Consider the following 26702-nt stretch of genomic DNA (forward strand, 5'->3'; position numbering starts at 1 on the left):
TTGTGTGTGTGTGTGATACAGGGGCCTGTATTCACAAATATGTATGCATGCGTTTGTAATCAGTAGCTAGAGTGTGCTCTCTTAATTTCCCTTCGGGGATCAAACCAGTATATAAAATTTAAAAAAAAACACAAAAAAAACTCCTGTCTGCCTGTAGTCATTCAGTCATTATGTGTAAAGTCACGCTGCACCACACGGTGAAAAACTGCAGGTTCACGCAGTGAAACGGTCCAGAGTGCTGCGTCGTGAGGTTCCCTGTCAGTTCATCCAATTCGTTTTTAAAACTGTGACTTTAGACGTTTCTGTTGGGCGATGGTTGGGTCACTTCCTGCTGCCTTCAGATAGCGATGCTATGCTAAAAATGCTGCTGACTACACCTCATGGATTTTAATACATATGACGACAAAGGAATGAAAATAAGAAGTTGACACCAATCCAAATGCAAAATCAAGTAAATCAATAATGAGTTCAATGAGCAGAAACTTGCTAAGTTTTGAGGCTTTGAGCAAAAGTTCTGACCTCACTGAAATAATGTAGGGGAGCTAGGGGATGGTGGAGCCCCCATCAGTATGCTACTCCTACAGCAGTGTGAACTGATCCCCTGTAGGGGGCAGTAGGGCCGTGACTGGACGAGTGATCGGCATCTGTCACACGAGAATAAGAGACGAGAAGACGATTGCAAAAATTTACAAGTTGGAAAATTCTAGTACCTCAGACTCATACGGAGAATGTTTGATGATAGGTAGTTGTCAAATGTCGACACTGAGTTATACATTAAATAAAAAAATTTTACCATCTGAAGCCCTTTATCTGTGTTGTTTGTTGTTTTATCGAAGTAAAAAATTGTTGATGTGTGAGGTGTCACTAAAGCTAAAAATACTAGCATCAGTGTCTCCATTCTGCTCACAAAAAGCTGGTTTTCTCCATTTTGTTGGTCAAGAACCACTCTGTTCTACTGTCGATAACTAAAGAACCCAAGACACTAGAAACAAACTCTTTAGCTCTGATTGAAGAACAAAGTTTACACTTTCTTTTGATAGTTTCACTGTTTTTATCGTGATAGAACTCAGTATACTCTGGGCCTTGAAAGATTGGTCAAAATGCTCCAAACCGCTGGCAGTATAGGGAACTCTGCTCTGGCATCCAATGAGATAAAAGTGTGTTGACTGTTTTATTTCAGATAACACAACTAAAACAAAGCTTTAGATTTCCTTTCGGTACAGCCCCGTCGTTCCTCCGTCCATCAGGACGTTGCCCCACACTGGTGGTATTTCAGCTCGGTGAACCAGGCGAAGCTTTCGTGGCAGGCGTTGCAGGTGTAGCGTTTCTCCACCGCGTGGATCGCCATGTGCGACTGCATGCTCGCCTTATGGGCGTATTTCTTTCCGCAAACGGAGCACAGGAACGGCTTCTCACCCGTATGAGTTCTCATATGAATCTTCAGAAGTGACTTGTACAGAAATTCAATGCCGCAAATGGAGCAGGAGAACGGTACTCTCCGTCTCTCGTGAGACTTCATGTGACTCTTCATGTGGTGATTGTGTCGAAACGCTTTCCCACACTCCAAGCAGTTGTGTTGTTTCTTGCTAGTTTCCTGTGGTTTTCTCTCGTCTTTCCAGAAATCACTGTCGGTGCTGTCGTCGCTCTCAAGTTCCAGAGTCTTGGACTCTTCATCGTCAGAAGAGACGATCTCTTTCGCGTCAAAATCAAATCCAGACAGACCTTCGGAGGTCTCACGATATTTTGCATCAGTCAGACGCTCTTTGGTCTCCTTCCAGAAATCGCTATCCACACTGCTATCGTTGTTGGGTTGCCAGTCCGGATCAGGGCTTCTGACTGGTTCTGATCCCCTACAGTCCTCTGGATCGGGTTCCATCGGCTGCAGCGAGGCCTGAGGCTTCTCCTCAACATCCCCACTCTTCACAGGAGGACAGAACTTGGTTTCTAGCTCTTCTTTTTTCCCTTCCTCCTGACTGATCCAGACTTTTTCATTTTCCTCTTTAACATTTGCCTGTTTCTCTGCCATGCCATCATCATCATCATCATCATCATCATCATCATCACCTGGTCCACAGACCGTCACACATGTTGAATTTAAACCTGGTTCTGATCTGTCAAGTTCTGTCTGCTCCGCTGAATTGCTAGCTAGAGCTTCCCGGCCATCCTCAGGCAGTCGTTCACGACTGTCACACTTGTGATAATTGAGCTGATAAACACGACTGAATCCTCGGTTGCAAACGTCACACCTGTAGAGTTTCCCTCTAACATGCATTTCCATGTGTTTGGTCAAATATCTCCTCCAGGCAAACTCTTTACCACAGATTGGGCAACTGAACTGCGTTTGTCTCATATGGATCCTCATGTGTTTGATTAACGTCTCGCTATCCGTGACGCCAATGTGGCAGATCGAGCAGCGGAGAGGCATTTCCTCTGAGCGGCGTTTTGCGCGAAAATTTCTGCAGCTGCACGGTTTCCCCCAGGAGTGAATCCTTGTGTGTACCAGCAGGTGGTGCTCTCTGAAAAAGACTTTCCCACAGTGGGAGCAGCTGAGCAATTTCTCAGAACCGATCCGTTCCACAGTTTCGCTGCGACTGAACTCTGTGGGCACGCCAACGCACTGATGACGAGCGAGATCCGACCGCGACGAGAATGCTTTCTCGCAAAAGAGGCACCGGAGTAGATTCTCTCCTAAATGGACCGATACGTGTCTCGTTAGACTTCCTCCAGATGCAAATGCTTTATCGCAAAATAAGCAACTAAAGGGTGTCACACCCGTGTGACACTTCCTGTGTGGCTGCAGAATGTGGCGGTCCATATTAAACGCTGTGTGACTCACTTCCTCCATTTTTAAGTGATGCTGTCTGGTCTGTTTGAAGAAATCGATGTTGATGCTTTTATCGGCTTTGGGTAGAGTTTTGATGACATCAGAGCAGCTTGAAGGTTTCTTTCTATTACCAAACCCATCGTTGACTTTTTTGATCCTCCGGTAGGTGACACCAGAGCGATGATGTCTAGTCTGATTCCAAAACTCAACGTCGACACTGTCGTCAGCGTTGGCTCTCAGTTGGGTCTCTTTATCTTGACTGAATGTTCTTGAAGAGTTGAAGATCCTGAGAGGTTCTGATCTTCCGCCATTAAAACCAGTCTGCTGTGAAGACACGCCCAGACATTTGTGCTTTTGGATCTGAAACCGCCAGAAGAATCGTCTCCCGCAGACGGTGCAGCTGTAGGGTTTCACCCCTGAGTGGATCGCCATGTGTTGCTTCATGATTCCTCTTTGAGAGAATCTTTTCCCACACACAGAACAACTGTATGGTCTCTCGCCGGTGTGGGTTCGCATGTGGATCTCTAGGTGTGAACTGTACTGACGCGTAGCACCACAAATGGTGCAAGTGTGCAGTTTCTTGCCTTTGTGCATCTTCAGGTGGGTCTTCAGGAGGTAATTGTTGGAGAATGTTGCATCGCAAAGCGAACAGCTCTGGATTTTCTTTTTGTCACTTTGGTTTATGTGAATCTTTTTCACACAATTATGACTTTTCGACTGAGCTCCCCTGAATTTTTTCCCACAATCGCTGCAGCGGAATAGTTTGACCCCGGCATGGGTCGCCATGTGATACGTCAGAGCTCCTTTGTGCCGGTAGGTTTTACTGCAGATGGAGCAGCTGAATGGTTTCTCTCCCGTGTGAACTTTCAGGTGGTAGTCCAGACCTGCTTTTTGGGTGAACCTTTTCGTGCACAAAGAGCAGCCAAACGGTTTCTCTCCGGTGTGAGTCCTCATGTGAATGTTCATGTTTCCCCTGTGCTTGAATGTTTTACCACAAACAGAGCAGCCAAAGTTCTTTCTGACAGGATTCTTCCACTCTTCATCACCATCATCAGTCTCTGGTTCGGAGGAGTCCTCAGTCTTGTCATCGGTGTCAGGTTGTCTGTCTGAATCAGAGTTCCTGGTCTGTTCTGGGTTTTTGTGATGAAGCTGTGAAGTCTGAGATTCGTCTTCATCATCTTCACTCTTAACAGGAACAGGAGTGAAGGTGACCTCGGCCTCCTCCAGCTCCTTCTCCTGACTGGTCCTGAGTTCCTCCTGCTCCTCTTTAATGTGTGGAGGTTCTGACGGGTCATTCTGGTCCAGACTGGGATTCCACTCCTGCTCTTCTTTACTCATCGACAGCTGGATTTCTTCAGGAAAGGCTGGAACACAAGCAAAATAGAAAAATATCAAATATAAGGTTTATGCGTTCACTCAGCTCAAACACTCGTCTCCCCCTCTTGTTGTTTGTTGTTGTCTCTGTTAGCATCTCAGAGCATCAGGCTTCCTACCTTTCATACTTTACTGTTCATCATGGATGATAAAGCAAAGGTAGTGAAGATGGTGGTCGTGGTGAACATCTCTCTGATGACAACTCTGACTCTGACCAACAATAACTCCTCCCCCTCTTCCTTCCCTCTAAAGGTAAGCTACATGCTACATGAAGAGTTCCTTGAAATGTTTTCTTCTTCTTCTCCTCAAGGATTAAATGATAAGGATCAAATGAAACACGAGTGACGCTTAACGGTAGATATTGGAACTATATGTACGCATTTTAATGTTCTTATTTTGATTTATTGTACAGTAACACGACATTATGAGCTTTTAACGGTCTTCTAGTGATTTTTAGAGTCCAGTATTTGTGGTGAACAGACTTTAAGTCCAGAAAAACAACGTAAACTTGATTTTTATTTTTCTGTGTATTTTTTTTAAAACTGAACCTGTATTTTATTTATTATTTGTTGTTTTAATGTCCTGTGATTAGTTTTGTCCAGTTTTAGGGACAGAACTTAAGTATTTAGAGTAGTAATAACATTTTAATCACCTCAGATGAAGATTAGCGCTTGAAATTTAATAAATAACAACTTAGAAATAATTCAGCTTACAAGCAACCTCTAGGAACTGGTTGTGTTTGTACTATAAAAACACGTTTATTGGGTCCAGGAGTATCACCCCCCCCCCCCCCCACCAGCATGGTCTTCATAACCATGTTGGAGTCTTGTCAACATTCTGACCAACAGACCTTCTTTTTGCAGCTTGATTTGCGGCTTTAGAGCCGTATCCAGCAGCGTCTGTCGTCGATCGATCTCCTCGTCGTATTCAGAAATCATCGTCTGAAAATGTCTCATCAGATCTCCATCTGGCAGCAGAAGCTGTTGGAAGGAATTTCTGAGATCCTGAAGCTGCTCCCCATTACGACTGGTCCACAGGTCCTGCTCCTCTTCTTTAAGGTGGGGGGGTTCTGGTTGGGTGGACGGTTGCAGCTCTCCGTGAGACTTCATGACCACGTCCAACAGTTCCTGCTGTCGTTGGATCTTCTGCTCAAACTCAGAAACCATCGTGTCAAAGTGAGCCACCAGATCTCCTGTGCTCCCTGTTAGCATCCCCGTTAGCAGCCGCCGTCTGAAGGATTCTTTCAGATCCTGACGTCTACAAACGTCGGTCTTATCATCCTCCTCCTTCAGCTGCTCTCGTGTCTTATGGATCCACAGATCCTCTTGCTCCTCTTTAATCTGGGGGGGCCCCTGTGGGTCCAGATGGGGGCTCCAGGCCTGATGTTCAGAAGGAACATCTGCAGGAAACAGAAACACCCGTCAGACATGTCGTTCTACTTCCTGTCGGCGATGACACCACATCCTGTTTCTGTTTTCTAATAAGTGGAGACCAGATTCACCGAGCAGCCGGCGGCTAGTTATCCAGTTAACCAACTAGCTTAGCATCACAGGGTGGTGCTTCTATTTGTTGTGTTGTCTCTGACCAGCTTTCACCAGATCACATGACCGTCTTCAGTAAGCCACAATCTATTAGGATCAATATGGATCCATTCCTTATTGATTATTGATCTTTGGTGCACTACATTTCTAAGTAACAAGAAAGTGATTGGATTTGGATCCGATCCAGATCCGACTCGATCTGTGACGTCTGTACCAACTCGTTCTGATCGCCTCCATCCATCATCCATCATCCATCATCCATCATCAATCATCCATCATCGTTACTGACCTGAAACAGAAGCTCCACCTCCCGTCTGACAGGACGGCCGCGGCCCCGTTCCCTTCTTCTTCTTAGGCATCTGAAACAACAACAACCTGATTTATTAATATTATTTTATGAATTCATGTCCGTAAAAACGAATGTTGGCTGTTTTTATTAACGTCTCACCTCCAGACGTGAACGGAAAGAATCCCAACAGTAGGAACCAAACGACGCCTGGAGAACAGGAAAATAGTTCAAGACTGAGAAAACAGACCAAAAGTTGAGAAAGATCGATCGATGATCGATCGATCAGCCAATAATATAAAACTAAAAATATAGACAATAAAAAGCTAAAATTGTCAGGGTTCAGGTGAGGACACCTGGTCGCCACCAGGAGCAAAGACTCTTAATTTGGTGTCAAATAAAAAAGAAAGCAGTTCATCACAGTGGAGAAGCTGAATCCTGTGGAAGTAATTGATTATCACAATCCATAGTGAACCGATCAACTAATCGATCTGCGATACGGACGACATTAACCTGGAAGCCGGTGCTAGCCGCAGCTGATGACGTCAACGTGTTCAGCTAACGTTAGCTGAGCATTAGCCTCCTGCCGGAGAGGCGGAGCAGCGGACGGGTGTCCAGGCGGAAAACAAACGGCTTTATTCCGGGTTTCAAACCCGCATCCAGGAGTTCACGGAGCGGCAGAGGATCCACCGTCGGGCTCCTCCCGGCCGGATGCTGCCGCTCTGAACGTCCCGTTGAGGAGCCTCGAGCAGCGGCTTGAATAAATCCCGAGGATCCATGTGAACACGTCCTGTTGGGTCAGAGGGGACTAATAAAAGTTACTCATAAACTGTTATTATTTACATATAAACATGTTTTCACGTCCGTATTCAGGGTAAAGCGAACCCACAAAAACATACCACCGAACCCGGAAACTAAAACACTTCCGATATCATCCTTCAGAATAAAAGCCTGAAGGAAGAACGAGTTCATTTATCCCATATTGAGGAAACGGTTCAACGCGGATGTAATCTTATTTTGAAACATGTCCCCGGAAGTACCTTTTCTCTATGTAGCGGTTAGTGGATTTTGCGGTATTCAGTCGGTATTCCAGACAAAACCGACGGATGCTCCGCGTTCCGCGGCCCGCGGTGATGGACGGGCGACGGCAGCAGATGACGGACGGGCTGGAGCTGGAAACGGAGCCGCGGGAAGCAGGTTGGTTCTCATTCCGATGCTACTTTACAGCGCTGCTAATGCTAACATAGCGTTAGCTAAAGCTGTCACGTTTAGCCGCCGCGAGCGTCAGAAAACAAAATGAAAACGGTTTTTGTTCCGTGAACGTTCCCTTACTTCCGGTTTAATAAAGTGTTTGAAACAACAGATCAAAATGTAGGTCAGAGTGACGAAGATGGAGCGGATTCACCATCATCATCATCATCATCACCATCACCATCATCACCATCATCATCATCACCATCCTAGCAGTGACGTCATCCGTCAGCGCCTCCTCACATTAAATCTTGTTTCACACAGATTTACATGTTTTTAATGAGTCTGTTCACTTTGTCCTCAAACACAGATTTATTGTCTCAAAAACAAGTTTTGAATCCACCTGCACTTAAAAAATAGTTTCATGATTCCTGTAAAATAAAGCTCCAACCCGAAATATTTTATTTCATTTATTTGTCAAAAGTGCAACAACTATAATTGAATACTAATGTTACTAAAATATAATAGTATTTACAGTAGAACCTGGAGATACGAGTTGAATCTGTTCCGTGACTGAGCTCTTAATTTTAGCTTGTAACTCGAGGTTCTACTCAATAGAAAATAGTTTTCTGCCCGACTACAGGGAGCGTCCTGTGTTTATTTATTTTCATCTTCCACCTGATGTTTTTTGTTTTGTTTTTGCATTACACAACATTACATGTTTTTTGTTGTCGTCATTCTAACTTTTTCCAAACGGGCAAATAATTTTCCCAAAACAATAAAGCTTCTCATTTTTAACAACTGATGTCATTAACGTTTTAGTGTTGAAACTTTTGTGGAAACGGGGTTGTGTTACCAGCTGTGACTGATGGATCATTTCACTTTGCCCTCTCAAAGAAATGCAGATTTTGGTTTAAATATTCTACGTCATGCATTTGTTTACACAGAAAACAAACTGCTGTGCAAAGTATTATGGGAAACAGGAGAAGCTGAATAAAGAAGTGTTTCGCAGGATTGTTGGTCTCACCCCCTCTGTTAGCATGTAAATGATGCTAAAAACTACGAGACAGCTTTAGTAACATATCAGGAACAAACAGATTTTGTAAACCTTGTGGGTCTAAACTGACAGCTTCTTTGTTCTAGATGTCCAAAAAGTGATTGTTGGTGAAGAAGCACAACAGCAGTGGGACCTCAGTCAGGAGCCCCCCCACATTAAAGAGGAAGAGGAGGAACTCTGGAGCAGTAAGCAGGACGAAGTGAAGTTGTACACGTTCAGTGTGAAGGAGGAGGAGGAGAAACCTCAGCTTCATCCCAGCAACCAGATGAAAACAGAAACTGGTGGAGGACAAAAACCACATAGACGTTTACAACCTGATACGGAAGACGGGAGCGAAGGCTCGTCTGAGACCGAAGTCAGCGATGGTGAGTGGGCGGAGCCTAGTGAACATCGACAACCTTTAAACTCTTCTGTAAATGACAAAGTGACTGTAGAGAGATCGTTCAGCTGCTCAGAGTGTGGACAAAGATTTGGCCGTAAGCCTCACCTCGACGCACACCTGAGAATTCACACCGGCGAGAAACCTTTCAACTGCTCGTTTTGCGGGAAACAATTTTCTCAGAAGGGAAACGCCATGAGTCACATGAGACTTCATACAGGAGAGAAACCGTTCAGCTGCTCCGTCTGTAAGAAAAGTTTTCGGTATAGTGGCGATGTTAGCCGACACATGAGAATCCACACAGGGAAGAAGATATCCAGTTACGTTAGCGGTACAATTGGCACTTACTTAGGATCAGACATTGATAGGAGGTCGGATCTGGTTCCTCTAGCCGAACCAGAACCCGAGACCGAAGTCAGCGAAAACAATGAACTCAAAGATTTAAATAGCGATGGTGTCTCCGGTTGTGGCACCAGATCAAGTACTGACAAAGAGATGTTTAGCTGCACGGAATGTGGGAGAACGTTTTGCCGCAGGGATCACCTGATGAGTCACATGAGGACACACACTGGGGAGAAACCATTCAGTTGTTCGGTTTGTCAGAAACGGTTCAGCTGCAGTGGAAACATTTTGGCCCACATGAGAATCCACACTGGAGAGAAACCGTTCGGATGTTCATTTTGCGGCAAACGTTTCAGTCAGAAAGGAACTCTGCAGTTGCATGTGAGGATTCACACGGGCGAGAAGCCATTTATGTGCCCTTTTTGTGGCAAGCGATTCGCTCACAAGCGACGGATGACGCTTCACATGTCCGTTCACACGGAGGAAAAGCGTTTCAGCTGCAGCGCTTGTGACAAAAGATTCACGTGGTACACGCAACTCAAGACGCACAAATGTAGTGGAGCGGCTTTGCAACTTGGTCCAAACAAACCCGGGAAAAAGGTTCCCCCCAAAGAGTCGTTCAGCTGCAGCGAGTGCGGGAAAAAGTTCAGTTTGAAAGGGAACCTGAAGACGCACATGAGGATTCACACTGGAGAGAAACCCTTTAGTTGCTCCGTTTGCGGGAAAAGTTTTAAACAGAACGTACATCTTACCGAACACATGACCGTTCACACTGGAGAGAAGTTGTACAAATGTAGTGTCTGTGGTAAAGGCTTCAACAAGAAGTTACTGATCAAAAACCACAAGTGTGTTTAAACCTTAGTTTAATCTCAGTGAGTGAAACATTTCTTTGTTTGCACTTGAATTCTGTTTATTTATATAGAATCAAAGCAAGATATTGTTATGGTGTAATACATACTGACCCCCTCCACATACAGGTTTGATAAACCAGTTCTGGATCTAATTACACATGGATTTCATTGGCTTATTGTAATTGATCCCAATTCTGACAAAATGGTTTAAAGGATTTTTTCATCACATCAAAATCCCATCCATTCAAACAAATCCCCTCAAATGACTGGGTTTGACTAAATGGATTTTATTCATCACAGGTTTTTGTGATTAAACAATATCATTAAAATCCACTTGACTGAACAGTTTTTCATTTCCCACAAAGATGATTAAAGTAAAACTGTTATAAAATTTTAAATAAACAAATGAATGACTTAGATCTAATACAAATTCAAGCAGTTGCCTCTTATAGTTCATATCTGAGTGAGTCCATGGAGTTAATTTAAGTTCCTCTTAAAGGTTCTCAATAAAAGCTGCCACACAACAGAGGGTTTAGTTCTAACAGGAAGTATTTTTTGTAATCACAGCTTGACATCATGAATTGTAATTTTAAAAAAATTTGCATGAATTTACACTAAATGGCTTTGACAATTCATACTTGCTAATTTTATTCTTAAAATAAATGTTTAAATTACATGCTGGACATCGTGGCTTTTCACTTGCACAATGTATTCTACAACCTTTTTCAAGTTTTTTGTGCTCCTTTTAAACTTAAAAGAATGAGCTAGTTCTACTTTTTGAAGCAAATCAATCCAGAATGTGATATATTTACTCATGAGGCAGTTTCTATAGAGAAGTTTCAGGACATCCAGTGGATCCATCACATCCTCAAGCTCTTAAATCAGGACCAGAACATCTCCAGTAAGAACAACAACAATTCAGAGACAGGTGAGCATATTGCCTATTTATATATTCAATGAATATGTAGTGCCTTTCTTTCTAACAGTAAAATGTTAAAACATGCATAACAGGAACTCAGTTAATACAGAAACGTGTGAGACGGATTGAAAGGAATCCAACCTAAACATCCATTAATGATGACGTCAAACCAGTAAAAGAGGAAGAAAATGTGAGAACAACTGGATGAATGAGCGAACGCAGCAACATTCTGGTGGAAATCCAGCCAAGGAAAAAATGGATCATTAGAATCAAAAAATACTCAAATACCAAGGTGGTGGATGGAGGAAGTTTTTCTTAAAAACCTGGACTGCATGGTGAGTAATTTTGTTTTCATCTGTTGTAATCCGTCGAATCACGACTCCCAACCCGTCGCTGCCATGCCCCCCCAGCCGAGATCTCTGGAGAACATTTGGTCATCTCAGCGCCTCCACACCAAGGGCTGACCTTCAAGGGTCTCCGATAAGGTAAGAGTTTCTTACCATAGTTATTGATTGATCGATCAATGTCATGTGATCAGCAAAGCATCTTTGCGTAGTTCATGAAAGCTATTAATGGATTTTGATAATGTTTTGTAAGGATGGAATAAGGTTTGATTAAATGTTGAGGGGATCTGGGTCCAGATGTGCATTCTGGATAACTTTCATGTGAGATAGAATGAAATGTAACTACCATTAACAGCCCAAACAACAATCAGAGAGTAGAAATAGTGACACCCACCTGTAGAGAACTCCTAGTAGTTGATCCGGTAGGTGGAGGGTCAAGGTAACAGGAGATGGAGTCAAGAAGATCCAAAAGAAACCCAGGCAAACGTTAACATCCTGCTAAATACATTTAATGCTCATGTATATCTTAAAATAAACAGCCATACATTTCATACATTTTAATTTCACTGCATGTAATTACATGGGATTAGTGGGGACATCTTCAGACACCAGCTTGATGCCGTTTTTACAGGTAAAACAGATCAGGAGTGACTCCTGATTGGACAGTTCAACACATCTCATCTTTGGGTAAAATAATCTGATCAGCGACGAAACAGTTAAAACCACTCCTATTCTCTGTCACGACTCCTTCATGATCACAACCTGATTAATATATACTGATTTTGATCTGGAGATGTTCATCCTCTCACTGGGATCTGAGGGTGGACAAATCAAACATCACTCCGAGACAGGAACTGTACAACACCGCATCATCAGCATCATGTGTGAAAAACAGAATCACACAACACCAACAATAATTTAGCGTCCCTGCTACGTGCGATTGAGTTCCAGCTCCACAAACTCCACAACCTGTAGACGTTTTCTTCCTCTTTGAATCAGCTGCTTAAAGCTAGTGGATCAGGAATAGGAAAACTACGGCCCGCGGGCCATGTACGGCTAGTTAGGCTTTGCAATCTGGCCCGCCAAACTTGTTTAAACTATGCAATCCATGTTATTAATTAAAAGCAGTTGTAAAATACTTTTTACAATAATCCCTGCGAATGTGTGGTTTGCTGCCTGTTAAAGGCCAAAACCTTTGATTTCATGGTTTTTACATGTCATTTGCATTCGGAAAAATAGACACTCCATCATCTGCTCCTCTGCGGCCCACAAGTCAAAAAGTTTGCCTAGTCCTGTTCTAGATGCGCTGCGAGATACTTTTCAATCTACTGGTTGTGGGACAAACGGATAACATGTCATAAACATGCAAACATTTACGTGTGTAGCCCACAATTAAGACTTTTACATAGCAGCCAGTAGCATGTTAACTTTTTGGGCCAGAACGGGCCCACAGGCCATATGTTTGGCACCCCTGTGGTAGACAATGCTGTGTAGAACGACGCATCATTATGGGACCAAAGTAAGAAGGTTAGAGTATCTGATGGACAGGTACAGTATGTGAGAGGACAGGTAGAGTATCTGGTGGACAGGTAGAGTATCTGATGGACAGGTAGAGTATCTGAGAGGACAGGTAGAGTATCTGGTGGACAGGTAGAGTATCTGATGGACAGGTAGAGTATCTGATGGACAGGTAGAGTATCTGAGAGGACAGGTAGAGTATCTGGTGGACAGGTAGAGTATCTGAGAGGACAGGTAGAGTATCTGGTGGACAGGTAGAGTATCTGATGGACAGGTAGAGTATCTGGTGGACAGGTAGAGTATCTGGTGGACAGGCAGAGTATCTGGTGGACAGGTAGAGTATCTGGTGGACAGGTAGAGTATCTGGGTGACTGACTCTGATGGTTGAGGGCATCATGATGCGTTCAATACTTCAACTGTGTTCAGCTTTGGTTCTTGGGGTGACTCCGCAGCTTCCTCCACCGGACCGTTTGCCATGTGCAGCTTCATGTGTCTCTTCAGATGTCCCGTGACGGTGAACCGTTTCCCACAGACGGTGCAGCTGAACGGTTTCTCCCCAGTGTGGACTCGCATGTGGATTTTCAGGCTCCCCTTTTGGGCACAACTTTTTCCACAGACGTTACAACTAAAGGGTTTCTCACCTGTGTGAACTCTCAAGTGTTTGGTCAAGTCGCCTTTCTCGGCACAACACTTCCCACAGAAGGGACAGCTGAAGGGTTTCTCCCCGGTGTGGACCCTCATGTGTTTCTTTAAGTCCGTTCTCTGAGCACAGCCTTTACCGCAGATGGTGCAGCTGAACGGTTTTTCTCCTGTGTGGTACTTCATGTGTCTGTTCAGGTGCTCCTTCACATGGAAGCTTTTACTGCACACGGAGCAGGTGAACGGTTTCTCTCCGGTGTGGATCCTCATGTGTCTGGTCATGTTCCCCCTCCCACTGAAGTTCTTCCCACAGAATAAGCAGCTGTATGGCTGCTCACCGGTGTGACATCTCATGTGGGCCGTCAGAGATCCGCTGTCTTTGAAAGATTTATCACAACCTGTGCAAGGAAACGGCCTCTCACCTGTGTGGTCTCTTATGTGTCGATTCAAGTTCCCTTTAAGACTAAATCTTTTCCCGCAGTACGAGCAAGGAAACGGTTGTTCCTTCATTGACGACCCAACAGGAGCCTCGCTGGTTCCCTCGCCCTCGATACCCCCTCGGGGTACGTTTGATTCGGTCCAATCGCTGTCGTCGGTTTCAGCAGAGTCGTGAGAATTGTCTTCACTAACTGGTTCTAAATGTCGGTCTGGATCGGAGTCTGTCGGAGGTTCTGGTCTCCCGTTGGACTCCATCTGTCCAGCGGCGCTGCTGTTGATGGGTTCTCCATTCTCAGCCTGATGAGGATACTCTTCATCATCATCCTCCATCTTCACAGAGACAGGAGTGAATGAGAGCTCTTCGGACTTTCGGAGCTGCTCCTCCTCGGGGGTCCAGAGTTCCTCCTGTTCCTCTTTGATGTGTGGTGGATCTGATTGGTCCTCCTGGTCCACATGGAGGCTCTGGTCCTGCTGCTGGACGTCTGCAGGATTAACAAATACAGAAACAGTCACGGAATCTGTTTCAAGAGCAGTTCCACTTTCGAGGAAGATCAAGTTTTCATGCAATCAATTTCATACAAACTGAAAATTCAAGGGATGAAACAGGATGTTGCCAAGAGTTTCAGGCGGAGACGGTGGCTGATGGTGTGTTCAAACTAATGCTAGTAAATGTTAATGAGCTAATGTTAGCCAGGGAAGCATTTTTTGTGTTTCACACCAACCTGTTCAAACCAGATCTGAGTCTCATTCATATGTGGTCCTGCATTAGATCCAAATCTGACACTGGTCACGTGAATGACCTCTGACCTGAATAACAACAGAGGTCAGAGGTCATCTATGTTTATTTAATTATGACTAGCTAATCCCTTAATGCTACTTTGGCATTTCGTGTTTCCCTTCCTCTGTGTGATTGGAGGAGCAGTGATGTTGGGTTATCCATGCAGTAATCAATTAATCAGTAATTCAGTGTAGCTCCTCCTCTGCCAGGTCATGTGATCCTGAAGGTTGAATCTGATCAGCTGGATCCAGTTCCGGGTCTGAAGGCGACCCAGAGTCTTCTCCTGGTCTGACTGATGACGGTCAGGTATTTGAACTCTCCTGGTTGCTAAGACGACAGTTTTGAAGGTCACACCTGAACAGGTGAGTCAAAAGCACTATTATGGGATGTTACAGTTTGTTTCCTAACGGGGCATCATGAAGAGCTTGGTAGTTTTAACAGTCATGTGACTCAGGTACTCTTTTGTAGTTTGAAATTCAAATGAATTTATTTTTGTTTATAACACAGAGTTGAACTTATAATCTTATTTGTTGCGTGTTGATTGGCCCTTGTTCATGGTGCTGAAACCTAATTAAACCATCTTCATCATCATCATCATCATCATGGTTGGCACAGAAAATTAAATATTTCATGTCTTTTAAGTTTGTGTTAAATATGAAAGTTCAACTGTTTGGCCTCTAGTCTCATAGGACCAACCATTAATTTAAAAAGGAATTAGGCCTGTTGATTATTTTTCATGCCCCCCTCCCCCTGTATTTTTTTACTTTATAAATCGCACCCTGGTTATTTTTTGTTTTCTTATATGAATTAAATATAACTAAAAATTTCCAAATATTAGTTTAAAAAAAACGATTAAACTAAAACTGAACTCAAATCTAGAGACAAAAACTAACAATCGTTCTGACAGAATAAGAACTACATTTCCCATACGCCCTTGCTGACAGGCTCATGGGAGTTGTAGTTGCTGCTCGTGCATATTTGTTGTTTTCTCGGTGTGTAAACAGCTGTTTGTTTACCCTGCTGTTTACCGGCGCGTGTCCGCTGATCTCACACCGAAACCGGAAGTCGTCACAAACACGCTTCGCTTGACGGGAGTCGTTGATGACTGCGGTAACTAGCAGCTAGCATTAGCTTTAGCATCTCCGGTTCCTCCGGGCGCAGCGAGCGGGGACTCACCCGCTCTGTCCAGCTTCACCTCCGGCTTCAGCACCGCGTCCAGCAGCCTCCTCTGGCGGAAGACCTCCCGCTCCGACCGCTCCACTCTGTCCCGGAGCTCCGCCACAGTCTCCTCCAGCAGGGAGGCGATCTCCTCCGCGGCCGCCGTTAGCCGCTCGGTGAGCAGCGCCCTCAGCGCCGGGATGTCCGCCGCTTCCTCCTCCTCTTCCAGCCGCAGCAGGAAGTCCTCCGCGGCGGCGCTGATCCGCTGGTGGACCGACACCCGCAGCAGCTGCACGGCGCACATTCTGCTCCCGAGCGGACAAAGAGAACCAGTGGCGACGTAAACAGACAGAGCGCCGAGGAGACCAGTGGTAGGTGACGCAGGTTTATGACGTCAGGAAAAACCTCGATGTGTTGTCTTTGCGGTTGTTGGAGGAAAGCGTGACTCCTTCCTCCGCGTGTTCGTTAGATTTCGGGTACAGTGGTACCTCTACTTACGAAACTTACTGGTTCCGGAAGAAATTCCGTAAATCGAAAATTTCGTAAGTATTCAGACATAAATAAAATCCGACATAAATGTTTTATGAAGCATAAAAATGCATCAAAACATGTAACAAATACATGTTACGATTAGATTATTACACAATAAATTAGAGTTGTGTATAACGTAAAAAACAAAGTAAAGAATAATAATGATGGTCATTTACCTTTTAACTGCTGTCCTCATTGTTTTTTGCCCTCTGGTTCATGCCCTCTTGCCCCACCATGAACAACAGAGTGAATTCCAGTCCTCCTCCTGAACTTCTCCAACCACCCACGCAACGCCTTAAACTCCTTAAACTTCCTTTAGTTTTAATAACGTGGTGATTGTAGATGCATTACGGCCATATTCTTTGGTGAGATCAACCAAACGCGTCCCTTTTTCAAGCTTTTCTATCATCTCTTGCTTTGTTTGTACGGACAAAAAAACTCTTTTCTTTTCCTCTTTTCTCCGTCACTTTCTTGGGGTCCATAGTGAATACTCTAAAAGTTAATATATTTACGCAAAACTATCAGAACACCTCAAGGGTTGAGGGCCGAATGACGAGGACGCTGCATAGACACCGATGTAGCTCCACACAGAGGTCTGGTGGCCAGGTTTAGTAACTGAGAGGACAGGTAGAGTATCTGAGAGGACAGGTAGAGTAACTGATGGACAGGTAGAGTAACTGATGGACAGGTAGAGTATCTGGTGGACAGGTAGAGTAACTGATGGACAGGTAGAGTAACTGATGGACAGGTAGAGTATCTGGTGGACAGGCAGAGTATCTGGTGGACAGGTAGAGTATCTGGTGGACAGGTAGAGTATCTGGGTGACTGACTCTGATGGTTGAGGGCATCATGATGCGTTCAATACTTCAACAGTGTTCAGCTTTGGTTCTTGGGGTGACTCCGCAGCTTCCTCCACCGGACCGTTTGCCATGTGCAGCTTCATGTGTCTCTTCAAATGTCCCGTGACGGTGAACCGTTTCCCACAGACGGTGCAGCTGAACGGTTTCTCCCCAGTGTTGACTCGCATGTGGATTTTCAGGCTCCCCTTTTGGGCACAACTTTTTCCACAGACGTTACAACTAAAGGGTTTCTCACCTGTGTGAACTCTCAAGTGTTTGGTCAAGTCGCCTTTCTCGGCACAATACTTCCCACAGAAGGGACCGCTGAACGGTTTCTCTCCGGTGTGGATCCTCATGTGTCTGGTCATGTTCCCCCTCCCACTGAAGTTCTTCCCACAGAATAAGCAGCTGTATGGCTGCTCACCAGTGTGACATCTCATGTGGGCCGTCAGAGATCCGCTGTCTTTGAAAGATTTATCGCAACCTGTGCAAGGAAACGACCTCTCACCTGTGTGGTCTCTTATGTGTCGATTCAAGTTCCCTTTAAGACTAAATTCCACTAAGTTCCACTTTGGAGCTATTGAGCTAATGTTAGCCAGGGAAGCATTTTTTGTGTTTCACAACAACCTGTTCAAACCAGATCTGAGTCTCTGGCCCTTGTTCATGATGCTGAAGCCTAATTAAACCATCATCATCATCATCATCATCATCATCATCATCATTGTGGTTGGCACAGAAAATTAAATACTTCATGTCTTTAAAGTTTGTGTTAAATATGAAAGTTCAACTGTTTGGCCTCTAGTCTCATAGGACCAACCGTTAATTTAAAAAGGAATTAGGCCTGTTGATTATTTTTCATGCCCCCCCTCTCGCTGTATTTTTTTAGTTTATAAATCGCACCCTGGTTATTTTTTGTTATCTTATATGAATTAAAGATGACTAAAAATTTCCAAGTCTTAGTTTAAGAAAACCTGACGGACACCCGCAGCAGCTGCACGGCACACATTCTGCTCCTGAGCGACAAAGAGAACCAGTGAAAAACCTCGATGTGACGTCTTTGCGATTGTTGGAGGAAAGCTCGACTTCTTCCTCCGCGTGTTCGTTTGATTTTGGGTAGTGAGAATGTTGGAGGTCCGAATAAAGGCTGTAGACGATGAACAGTCCTTCGAAGCTTTATTACAGAATATTCTGGGCACAAGTGACATACAGAAAGAGCTGCAGCGGTGCACAAGTGCAAAGATACAAAAGGGTCACACATCATTTATACTCTAAAAGGCAGAACTGTGGGCGGTATGAAACCAGTTTTTAACCGGTTTCAGTTGGTACATCATGACCTCCAGACGCTAACAAAAAACTCGACAGTTTCACAAAGCTATCAGCCACGAGAACCCCGTGAGGACACATCTGTTGCACACAAAATGATTCAAGGATACCGACAGTCATGCAAGCATTTCCAAATATGGTCAAACAGTAGATTATATCCATGCCGAGCCTTCATGACCTCAGGACAGCCTGGTGCCACCTTCACGACCGCTGAATGATTTCACACACACACACACACACACACACACACACACACACACACACACACACACACACACACACACACAGATATACATATATCCATACAGAGCCTTCAGTGTTTGCAGACCTGAGTGGGCGGTTATTGGAAGTCCTGGAAACTGACTATATGTCAAACCGACCATATGTCGAAATGACTCTAATAGGTCAGTTTTGCAATAACAATGATGCAATACAGATCACACCAGAACACCAATACAACAATCCAGATCTTTGGTTCTATGAAATGATATTATTGTATTATTTTATTGTATTTAAAACATTCCACCACACTAACACGTGGTAAAGAATAAGATGCGGTCTCACTGATGTTGTATCCATCCGCCAGCTAGCAGTGGTGTGGCTCATAGATCTCGTGGCTCTACTGCAGATGGTTGTGCTGTTGTTGGTCGAGCACATCAAGTTTTTTCCTCTTTCTCTTTGTATGAAAGGAAAAGAAGTGAAGGACGAAAGTGGCTAAAATTGTATTAAGTGAACGGTTCTACTTTATTGACTACAAACAATGACATCAGACAGAACCAATCAGTCAAACATTAGATCGGGTCCGGCTTCAATAATGGACAGAGGTTGTAAATAAACTGTTGTTTGTCTGAGTCAAAATTCAAACACTTTGATGTCCTGAGTCCCAGAGGTTTGAACTGGAACCACCTGCAGGTCCAGGAAGCCTCTGATGGAGCATTCACCTTTCTTGTGGCTCCACGGTGCACCAACGTCGTCGACTGCCTCTCTCCCGTAAGTCAACCCTCGTGACCCACGAAAGCAGAAGAATTAGATAAAAACATGGACGACTGAATGTCTTGTCATGCTTGCACATCTCCAAAGAACGGCCTTGATTTTAAAAGCGAACACTTTGATCCGGATCGCCTCTGCGGGTCACAGCTGGATGAAGTCCACCTGAACCCCCTCGTGTTGCTTCAGGTTCGCCAGATCCTTCGCCGCTTCTTCTCCGCTGTGAACCTTCATGTGCGAGTCCACAGATCGTTTCTCCTGGTACCTCTTTCCGCAAACCCGGCAGCTGTACGGCTTCTCCCCGGTGTGCGTCAGCATGTGTCTCTTCAGGTCGATCTTCTGCACGAAGCCCTTGGTGCAGAGCTGGCAGCTGAACAGCTTCTCCTTCTTGTGGAAGCGCTCGTGCGTCTCCAGCGAGATCTTCTGCCGGAACGTCTTCCCGCAGAGGCTGCAGATGAACGGCTTCTCACCCGTGTGGATCCTCATGTGGGAGTCCAGGTTGCCGATCTGACGGAAGTTTTTGCCGCACACCCTGCAGGTGTACGGCTTCTCCCCCGTGTGGATCCTCTTGTGCACGTCCAGATGCTGGCTCATGGTGAACTTCTTCCCGCAGACGTCGCAGGAGTAAATCCTGGGCTTCCCCCCCGTGTGGCTCTTGATGTGTCTCTTCAGGACCGTGTTTTCTATGAAAGTCTTTCCGCAGAACTCGCAGATGTACGGCCTCTCGCCGGCGTGCAGCTTCATGTGCCGCTCCAGGGAGCCTTTCCTGGGGAAGTCCTTCCCGCAGTCTTTGCAGCTGAAGGGTTTCTGGCCCGTGTGGGTCCTCATGTGGATCTCCATGTCCCTGAAGCTGACGCCGCAGATGTCGCAGATCCTGCTGGTCTCTCGGTGACACTGGATGTGAAGCCGGAGACTCTCAGATGATTCCGACTGCTCGCCGCAAACGCCGCAACAGCACTCGGGGTCGTTCAGGTGAGTTTCTGCGTGACGGACAAAGTTGCCCTTATTGTGAAAGGCGTTTCCACAAACCTTGCAGCAGTGAGTCGGGGTTAGACTCGGTTTCCTGCGTCTGCTCCTGGCAGCCGGCGCGGCGTTGGACTCGTGGTTCCCGATGTGTCGCCTCAGCTCGGCGCTCTTGCGGAACGCTTCCCCGCAGACTTTGCAGACGAACGGCGTCTTGCCGTCGTGGCTCTTCATGTGTCGCTCCAGGGAGCCGGTGTGGCTGAACTCTTTGTGGCACGTGACGCACTCGAACGGCTTCTGCGCGGCGTGGATCCTCATGTGCGTCACCATGTTACCCTTCTGGTTGAAGACTTTACCACAGACGTGGCAGCTGAAGGGTTTCTCTCCGGTGTGAAGCCGCAGGTGCGTCTCCTGAGCGCGGATGGAGGGAAACTTCTTCCCACAGATGTCGCACGTCCTGCTGCTGTCGCGGTGCGTTTGGAGGTGCGACCTTAAACCGGCGCCAGATTCTAAATTCTCGCCACACAGCCCGCAAATAAAGTCCTTGTCCTTTAAATGTTTCTCCACGTGTTTCATCAGAAAGCCTTTCCTGTCGAAAGACTTCCCACAAACTCTGCAGCAGTGAGGCATCGCCTCTTCCTCATCCTCATCTTCTTCCTCTTCAGCTGGATTGTTCGGAGATGCCGATTGTCGTTCCGGTTCGGCGACGTTCTCTGGCCTGCAGGAAGTGCTGGGAAGAGTTTCCTTCAGTAAGTTGTCGACAGAGATGTTCGTCAGATGTTTGTCATCAGAAATACTCCGAACGCCGACGGACAGACACAACTCTGTGGAGAAAAACACAAAATAGTTTATTTGAATGGTGTTTTTGCTCCGACAATCATTCAAACTCGCTACGGAGTGGCTCGATATTTCGTGAAAGCCATGTTTCTTGTCCTCGGTGGGAGTCAGATGTTCGGACGTTCATCCCGTTAAATATGATGTGTTTTCTTTGATGCCTCGAGAAATTTGGTGTGTCCATAAAAAGATTAAAAAAATGAGAGAAAAGAATTCTCTGTGATCTACACCAGCGGGCCCCAGTGTAACAGACGTCATAGATCGTCCTGGAAGGTATGGCGGATAAATACAACAAAATAAAATGATACAACCAGCATTAAACTGTTGTATTTTAACTCTAATAATAAAGATGAATCCAGTTTGTATCAACTTTATTAGCAGTGTCCTCCTAACGTCACACCAACGTTTGTTTCTGGTTGGTTCTGCTAGCTTGGGAGTTTCAGTTTAGTAGTAATGTATTCTGTGTTAGCGGCCCCTTTAAGAAGGTGGTCATGTGACCGAGGCCGGAGCGGCCCCTTTAAGAAGGTGGTCATGTGACCGAGGCCGGAGCGGCCCCTTTAAGAAGGTAGTCCTATGACTGAGGCAAGCATCTCCAGAAGCATCAAGAGTGACTCAGAGACAGATGTGGAGGAGAGAATCCATCATTTAGAAGTAAACACTGTTCAGAACCAGATCAGACAGAAAACAGAACTAATGGAAGCTCTGGATCTTTCTGTGTGACCTGACCCATCTGGAGGACTTGTGTCATCGTCTAGAAGATGACTGAGTTAACTCTAGATAGTTCTAGATGACTCTACTGTACGTGTAGCATTAAATGCTACATAGTGTGTTTGTAAAGAGAACAACTGTTAGCATTGCAGCTGGAGCTCAATAAATCTAGTTTTAGGTTCCACTCCTTTCGCGTCTCAGACTCTCACCCGGTTCTCCGGACTCCCTGTCAGCGGCTCTGGTCGCTTCAAACACGGTGAAGATGTGCTCCACGGCGGCGGTGATCCGCTCGGTCACCAGCGCCTTCAGCTCCTCCACGGCCGCCTGTCGGCGCTCCTTCAGCAGCCAGAAGATCTCCCGGGCGGCCGCCGCCAGCTGCTCGTCGATCGCCGCCCGGAGGCCGTGACTGTCGCTGCTTTTCGACCGCTTTTTGGACATTTTTTCACGGACAAAGACGAGGATGTAAACAATGCGTGGACGTTTCCGGGATTCCGCGACGACCGCTTGACGTCAGACGTAGACGCACATGGATGACGTCACCGGCTTCTCTGTAAGTAGAAGGTAGCACGAAAACTAAATTAGTTTTACTTATCCAACCAATTAGAGTATACATTAATATTTTAACTACATATTCTGATTATATCTGATAACGTGACCGGATTAAAAGTTTCTAGATGAAGTTTGGTTCTGAAACTTAATCGTGTCATACCCTAAAAAACCCGTGAGGGGCGCTGTGTCAACAAACCCACCCAGGTCACATGACCGGTAGCAAACGTGATAAAATTAAAGGGGTAAAGTAACTAAAAGTAACAGCTTTATTTCTTTTTTTTCTTTTACTTTATCAATTCCCGAAGGTTGATTAGTTAGTTGCAGACTTTATTTAATTTATTTAGACTTTATTAGTTTTTAAGGTTATTTTAACAAGATCCTCACATAAAATAATAATAATAATAATAATAATAATAAACGATTGCTCATGAGGTCAAACATTTACGAGTTAAAAGTATCTCAATAATAAAATTAGTTTTACTACTAGTGTCTGTGAAGAAAGTTGGCGACATGTTCAATAAAGTTTTTTCAAACTGGAGGAAAAAAAGGTTGTTGCTATGATATCGTTGCTAGGATACACTGGTCCGCGCCGCCATTGCAGCGGGTCGGGGCAAGTTTTCTTTTCGTTTTTAACGTTAATCTTCTCGGTCTCCGGTGGTTCCTCAGTGACGTCACGCCAGGATGGAGGTCGTCCACGTCTACACGAAGGTCCGCGGTGAGTTCGGCCGCCAGTGTCTCTTCTCCGACCGGCCTGCGGAGCTGCTGGTGGACGTCCCTCCGGACCCGAGTCTGGCTCAGCAGTTCATCCAGAAGACCCGCAGAGACCACGCCGTTCAGGCCTGCAGGGACATGTCGGAGCACCAGGTGAGAGCTACCTGCGTGCGCGCGAGCCTTACGGGAAAAGTAGGAATAGAACACTGTAAAAAATGTGTAAAGTAAAAGCACTGATCCCACACTGTAAAAAATGTGTAAAGTAAAAGCACTGATCCCACACTGTAAAAAATGTGTTACAGTAAAAATACCGATCCCACACTGTAAAACGTTGTGAGAGTAAAAATGCTAATTCCACACTGTAAAAAATGTATTATAGTAAAAATACAGTACTGATTCCATAAAGTAAAATGTGATCCAATAATAAAGGTTCTTCAGTTTATGCAGGTTAAGATGGTGTTAAAATATCCTTTAGTCATCTGTGTGAAGGTGTGAAGAGTCTCCCACCCCCCTGGTGCAGGTGAACACGGAGCGCTTCGAGTCAGAGAGCTGTGGGATAAACCACGTGGAGGGGGGTTGGCCCAAAGACATCAACCCACAGGAAGTGGAACAAACCATCCGCTTCAGGAAGAAGGTGGAGAAAGACGAGGGCTACATCAGCAGCATCCTGCAGCTGGGAAACGTAAGATCCACCGTTCACACGGATCCAGTTTAACACAGTCCACATGGATCCACATTAACCCAGTCCACATGGATCTGATGTCGTCACCTGGTCCAGGTCATGGAACACTGCATCCGACAGAACAACGCCATGGACATCTACCAGGAGTACTTTGAGGACGAGGTCGAAGTGGAGGACCACCAAGAGCCACCATCCGCCAAGACCATCAACATCTTCAGGTACAGCCGCCATTAAGAAGACTCCGCCCACTGCTCCTCTATCCAACTCGTCTCCTTTGTGCCTCCAGAGATCCCAACGAGGTCAAACGTACGGTCAGCGGCCTGTCGTGGCATCCCGACAGCGGCAGGAAGCTGGCAGCCGCCTACTCCTGCCTGGAGTTCCAGAAGACCTCCCAGGACTCGAGCCTGGACTCCTACATCTGGGACATCGGTGGGTGGTGGGATGCGGCGGACTGCAGGTGGGCGGGGTTCAGTCGGTTGACAGGTGTCTCTTCTACTCAGAGAACCCAAACAGACCGGAGATGTCTCTGAAGCCGGCGTCCCAACTGGTCAGTCTGGACTACAACCCCAAAGACCCCCATACTCTAGTGGGGGGCTGCTATAATGGACAAGTAGGTGAGTCCAGATCCAGACTGACCGGGGGGGGGGGGGGTGATCCGTCAGTGACGAGCTTTACCCCACTGTGGGTGTGTTTGAATTAGCCTACTGGGACACCCGGAAAGGCGGCCAACCGGTGGAGTTGTCCTCCTTGGAGCAGAGTCACCGAGACCCGGTCTACAAGACCACCTGGTTGCAGTCCAAGACCGGCACGGACACCTTCTCTGCCTCGACCGATGGACAGGTAAGAGGTGATGTCATAACGACAAGCAGGTAGACGACAACCAAACCGTCCTGCTGTCTCCTCCAGGTCCTGTGGTGGGACGTCCGCCGGTTGAGCGAGCCCACGGAGCGCTTGATTCTGGACCCGAGCAGAGAGGGCAACCTGGACCGGGCTTTAGGGGCAGTCTCTCTGGAGTTTGAGTCCACCATGGTGAGGCTGATCCCGGGGGAGTTCTTCATCAATGCTGGTGAGCTCCCCTGATCTGGACTTGTTTTCTCCATCTGCCCCCCCCCAGCCCACCAAGTTCATGGTGGGGACGGAGCAGGGCGTGGTCATGTCCTGCAACCGGAAGGCGAAAACTCCGGCGGAGAAGATCGTCTGTACGTACGACAGCCACCACGGGCCGGTCTACGCCCTGCACAGGAACCCCTTCTTCCCCAAAAACTTCCTGACGGTGGGCGACTGGACGGCCCGGATCTGGTCTGAGGACATCAAGGAGTCGTCCATCATGTGGACCAAGTAGGAGTCAAGACGCTTCCAAGTTTGGTCTGTTTCTGCTCAGTCTGGCTCGACTAGTCGTGTCTGACCCTTGTCTGGGTCTGTTCCAGGTATCAGATGTCGTTCTTGATGGACGGCTGCTGGAGTCCGGTCCGCCCCTCCGTCTTCTTCACCGTGAAGATGGACGGCATGCTGGACGCGTGGGATGTCCTGTTCAAGCAGAACGACCCCACGCTGAGTTTCAAGGTACGTCCGTCCGTCTCGCCTGAGAATCCGTCCAGGGTCCGGCCCTGTCTCACCCCGACGTCTCCTGTCCAGGTGTGCGATGAGGCCCTGTACAGCCTGCGGGTCCAGGATCACGGACGCCTGCTGGCGTGCGGGTCTCAGCGGGGCGGAGTCACGCTGCTGGAGGTCTGCTCTGGACTGTCCAGCCTGCAGAAGAACGAGAAGAGTTCCCTCGCCGCTGTGAGTGACACTCGAACTCCGGCTGACCTCAGATATGTTCCTACGACGATAGCCACGTCAAAGTTAGCGGTTGATGTAGCTGGAATGGTTCCCGTAGCAACGGATCCCAACGAGATGCTTTCAGTTTCCTCTGCTGTGACGTCATTTTTGGTTTGGCGACATCATCCGGCTCAGCTAGTTAGCAGGCTAATGCTAAAGGTCATGTGATCTGCCCAGTTGGGCAAGGAATGTCAGCATTTAGAGTGATCATGTGACCGAGCAGCAAAAAAGTGATGCTCAAACTGATTTTAGCTTCCTAGCATGGTGCTAGCATAGCATGAGAAAGCAGGTTAGCATCCTGCTAGCAGGCTGAGTTTGGATTCTCTGCGCTCCCTCAGATGTTCGAGCGAGAGACGAAGCGAGAGAAGATCCTGGAGGCGCGGCAGAGAGAGATCCGCCTGAAGGAGAGGAGCCGGTCCCAGCAGAGCCGCGAGGACGAGGGCCAACGGGACGATGGAGACGACACCCCCGATCAGCTGATCGCCAGAGCCGAGCAGGACTTCTACAGCATGGTGGAGGCGGAGCAACGGAGGAGGCGGGACCGGGAGGAGCGGTCCAACCGGGTCAGAACCGGGTCTTCTTTCTCTGTATCTACTTCCTGTAGTATGTTGTTCAGGAAATGAAGAAAGGAAATAAAGAAATGTTCTTTATATATTTGGTCTTAAAAGAGTCAGAACTCATTTGAATATCTGGATCTTCTCACCTGCAGGAGAAAGACGTCTGCGAAGAGAAACGAGTGGAAGAAGAAGAAACGTCAGAGAGAACAGACGAAGGATGATTTCATTATTATTCAATGATTTTTTTGTTGTTTATCATGTCATCATGTCGACATCGAAGTTCCTGTTCAGATCAGTGTCAACACTTCTGCTCCAATCCACACAGTTCACACTGTGTTCTGTGTGTGAATCAAACACACTGATCTGTTTATTAAAAGTATTTTATTTGTAGATACTTGTCTATCTAAAATAAAACCGACCAATACAATGTAAATATGTCACAAGAATCTAATAAAATTAAATGTGTGAAAAATAAAAACACACACTGACATTGCTTTTCATAGTAATTGTGTATTAACTTTAAAGTTCTATTTTTCATTTTTAATGTGTTCAAATTTA

General features: G+C 46.2%; 3 protein-coding genes across 5 annotated transcripts; 2 read left to right on the forward strand and 1 right to left on the reverse strand.

The window, feature by feature from the left end:
• Window positions 1-48: 48 nt before the first annotated feature.
• On the reverse strand, window positions 49-22262 carry LOC137607732 (uncharacterized). The gene is made up of 9 exons (XM_068333674.1): window positions 22034-22262; window positions 19612-21106; window positions 17027-17510; window positions 15658-15928; window positions 13029-14185; window positions 6188-6286; window positions 6029-6098; window positions 5049-5597; window positions 49-4188 (listed from the first exon to the last, which is right to left on the reverse strand). The coding sequence occupies exons 1-9, from the start codon at window positions 22260-22262 to the stop codon at window positions 1244-1246; spliced, it is 7299 nt and encodes a 2432-aa protein (XP_068189775.1). The 3' UTR covers window positions 49-1243.
• Window positions 6194-10332, forward strand: LOC137607056 (gastrula zinc finger protein XlCGF57.1-like). The gene is made up of 2 exons (XM_068332514.1): window positions 6194-7222; window positions 8360-10332. The coding sequence occupies exons 1-2, from the start codon at window positions 7132-7134 to the stop codon at window positions 9847-9849; spliced, it is 1581 nt and encodes a 526-aa protein (XP_068188615.1). The 5' UTR covers window positions 6194-7131; the 3' UTR covers window positions 9850-10332.
• On the forward strand, window positions 15875-26436 carry dnai2b (dynein, axonemal, intermediate chain 2b). 3 transcript variants are annotated; one of them, XM_068332505.1, is made up of 13 exons: window positions 15875-16010; window positions 23040-23237; window positions 23605-23766; window positions 23863-23984; window positions 24053-24195; window positions 24267-24380; window positions 24467-24606; window positions 24673-24795; window positions 24881-25104; window positions 25194-25329; window positions 25402-25548; window positions 25926-26150; window positions 26297-26436. In XM_068332505.1, exons 2-13 carry the CDS (start codon window positions 23055-23057, stop codon window positions 26363-26365), a joined length of 1788 nt encoding a protein of 595 aa, XP_068188606.1. In that variant the 5' UTR covers window positions 15875-16010; window positions 23040-23054; the 3' UTR covers window positions 26366-26436. The 3 variants fall into 3 exon arrangements, with proteins under 3 accessions (XP_068188606.1, XP_068188605.1, XP_068188604.1); XM_068332504.1 differs by lacking the exon at window positions 15875-16010 and adding an exon at window positions 22245-22374; XM_068332503.1 differs by lacking the exon at window positions 15875-16010 and adding an exon at window positions 22251-22374 and having other exon boundaries at window positions 23574-23766.
• Window positions 26437-26702: the final 266 nt, after the last annotated feature.

This window comes from Antennarius striatus, chromosome 14 (assembly GCF_040054535.1).
Source record: "Antennarius striatus isolate MH-2024 chromosome 14, ASM4005453v1, whole genome shotgun sequence".
Taxonomy (NCBI): Eukaryota; Metazoa; Chordata; class Actinopteri; order Lophiiformes; family Antennariidae; genus Antennarius; species Antennarius striatus.

Coding starts and splice junctions, on each gene's coding strand:
- LOC137607056 (XM_068332514.1), top strand. CDS start 7,132: ATGCTCCGCGTTCCGCGGCCCGCGGTGATGGACGGGCGACGGCAGCAG. Junction 7,223..8,359: donor AACGGAGCCGCGGGAAGCAG/GTTGGTTCTCAT, acceptor TCTTTGTTCTAG/ATGTCCAAAAAGTGATTGTT.
- LOC137607732 (XM_068333674.1), bottom strand. CDS start 22,262: ATGTCCAAAAAGCGGTCGAAAAGCAGCGACAGTCACGGCCTCCGGGCG. Junction 21,107..22,033: donor CAGGGAGTCCGGAGAACCGG/GTGAGAGTCTGA, acceptor TTTTCTCCACAG/AGTTGTGTCTGTCCGTCGGC. Junction 5,598..6,028: donor AGGTGGAGCTTCTGTTTCAG/GTCAGTAACGAT, acceptor TGTTTCCTGCAG/ATGTTCCTTCTGAACATCAG.
- dnai2b (XM_068332503.1), top strand. CDS start 22,355: ATGACGTCACCGGCTTCTCT. Junction 22,375..23,039: donor ATGACGTCACCGGCTTCTCT/GTAAGTAGAAGG, acceptor GTGGTTCCTCAG/TGACGTCACGCCAGGATGGA. Junction 25,105..25,193: donor TCGTCCATCATGTGGACCAA/GTAGGAGTCAAG, acceptor GGTCTGTTCCAG/GTATCAGATGTCGTTCTTGA.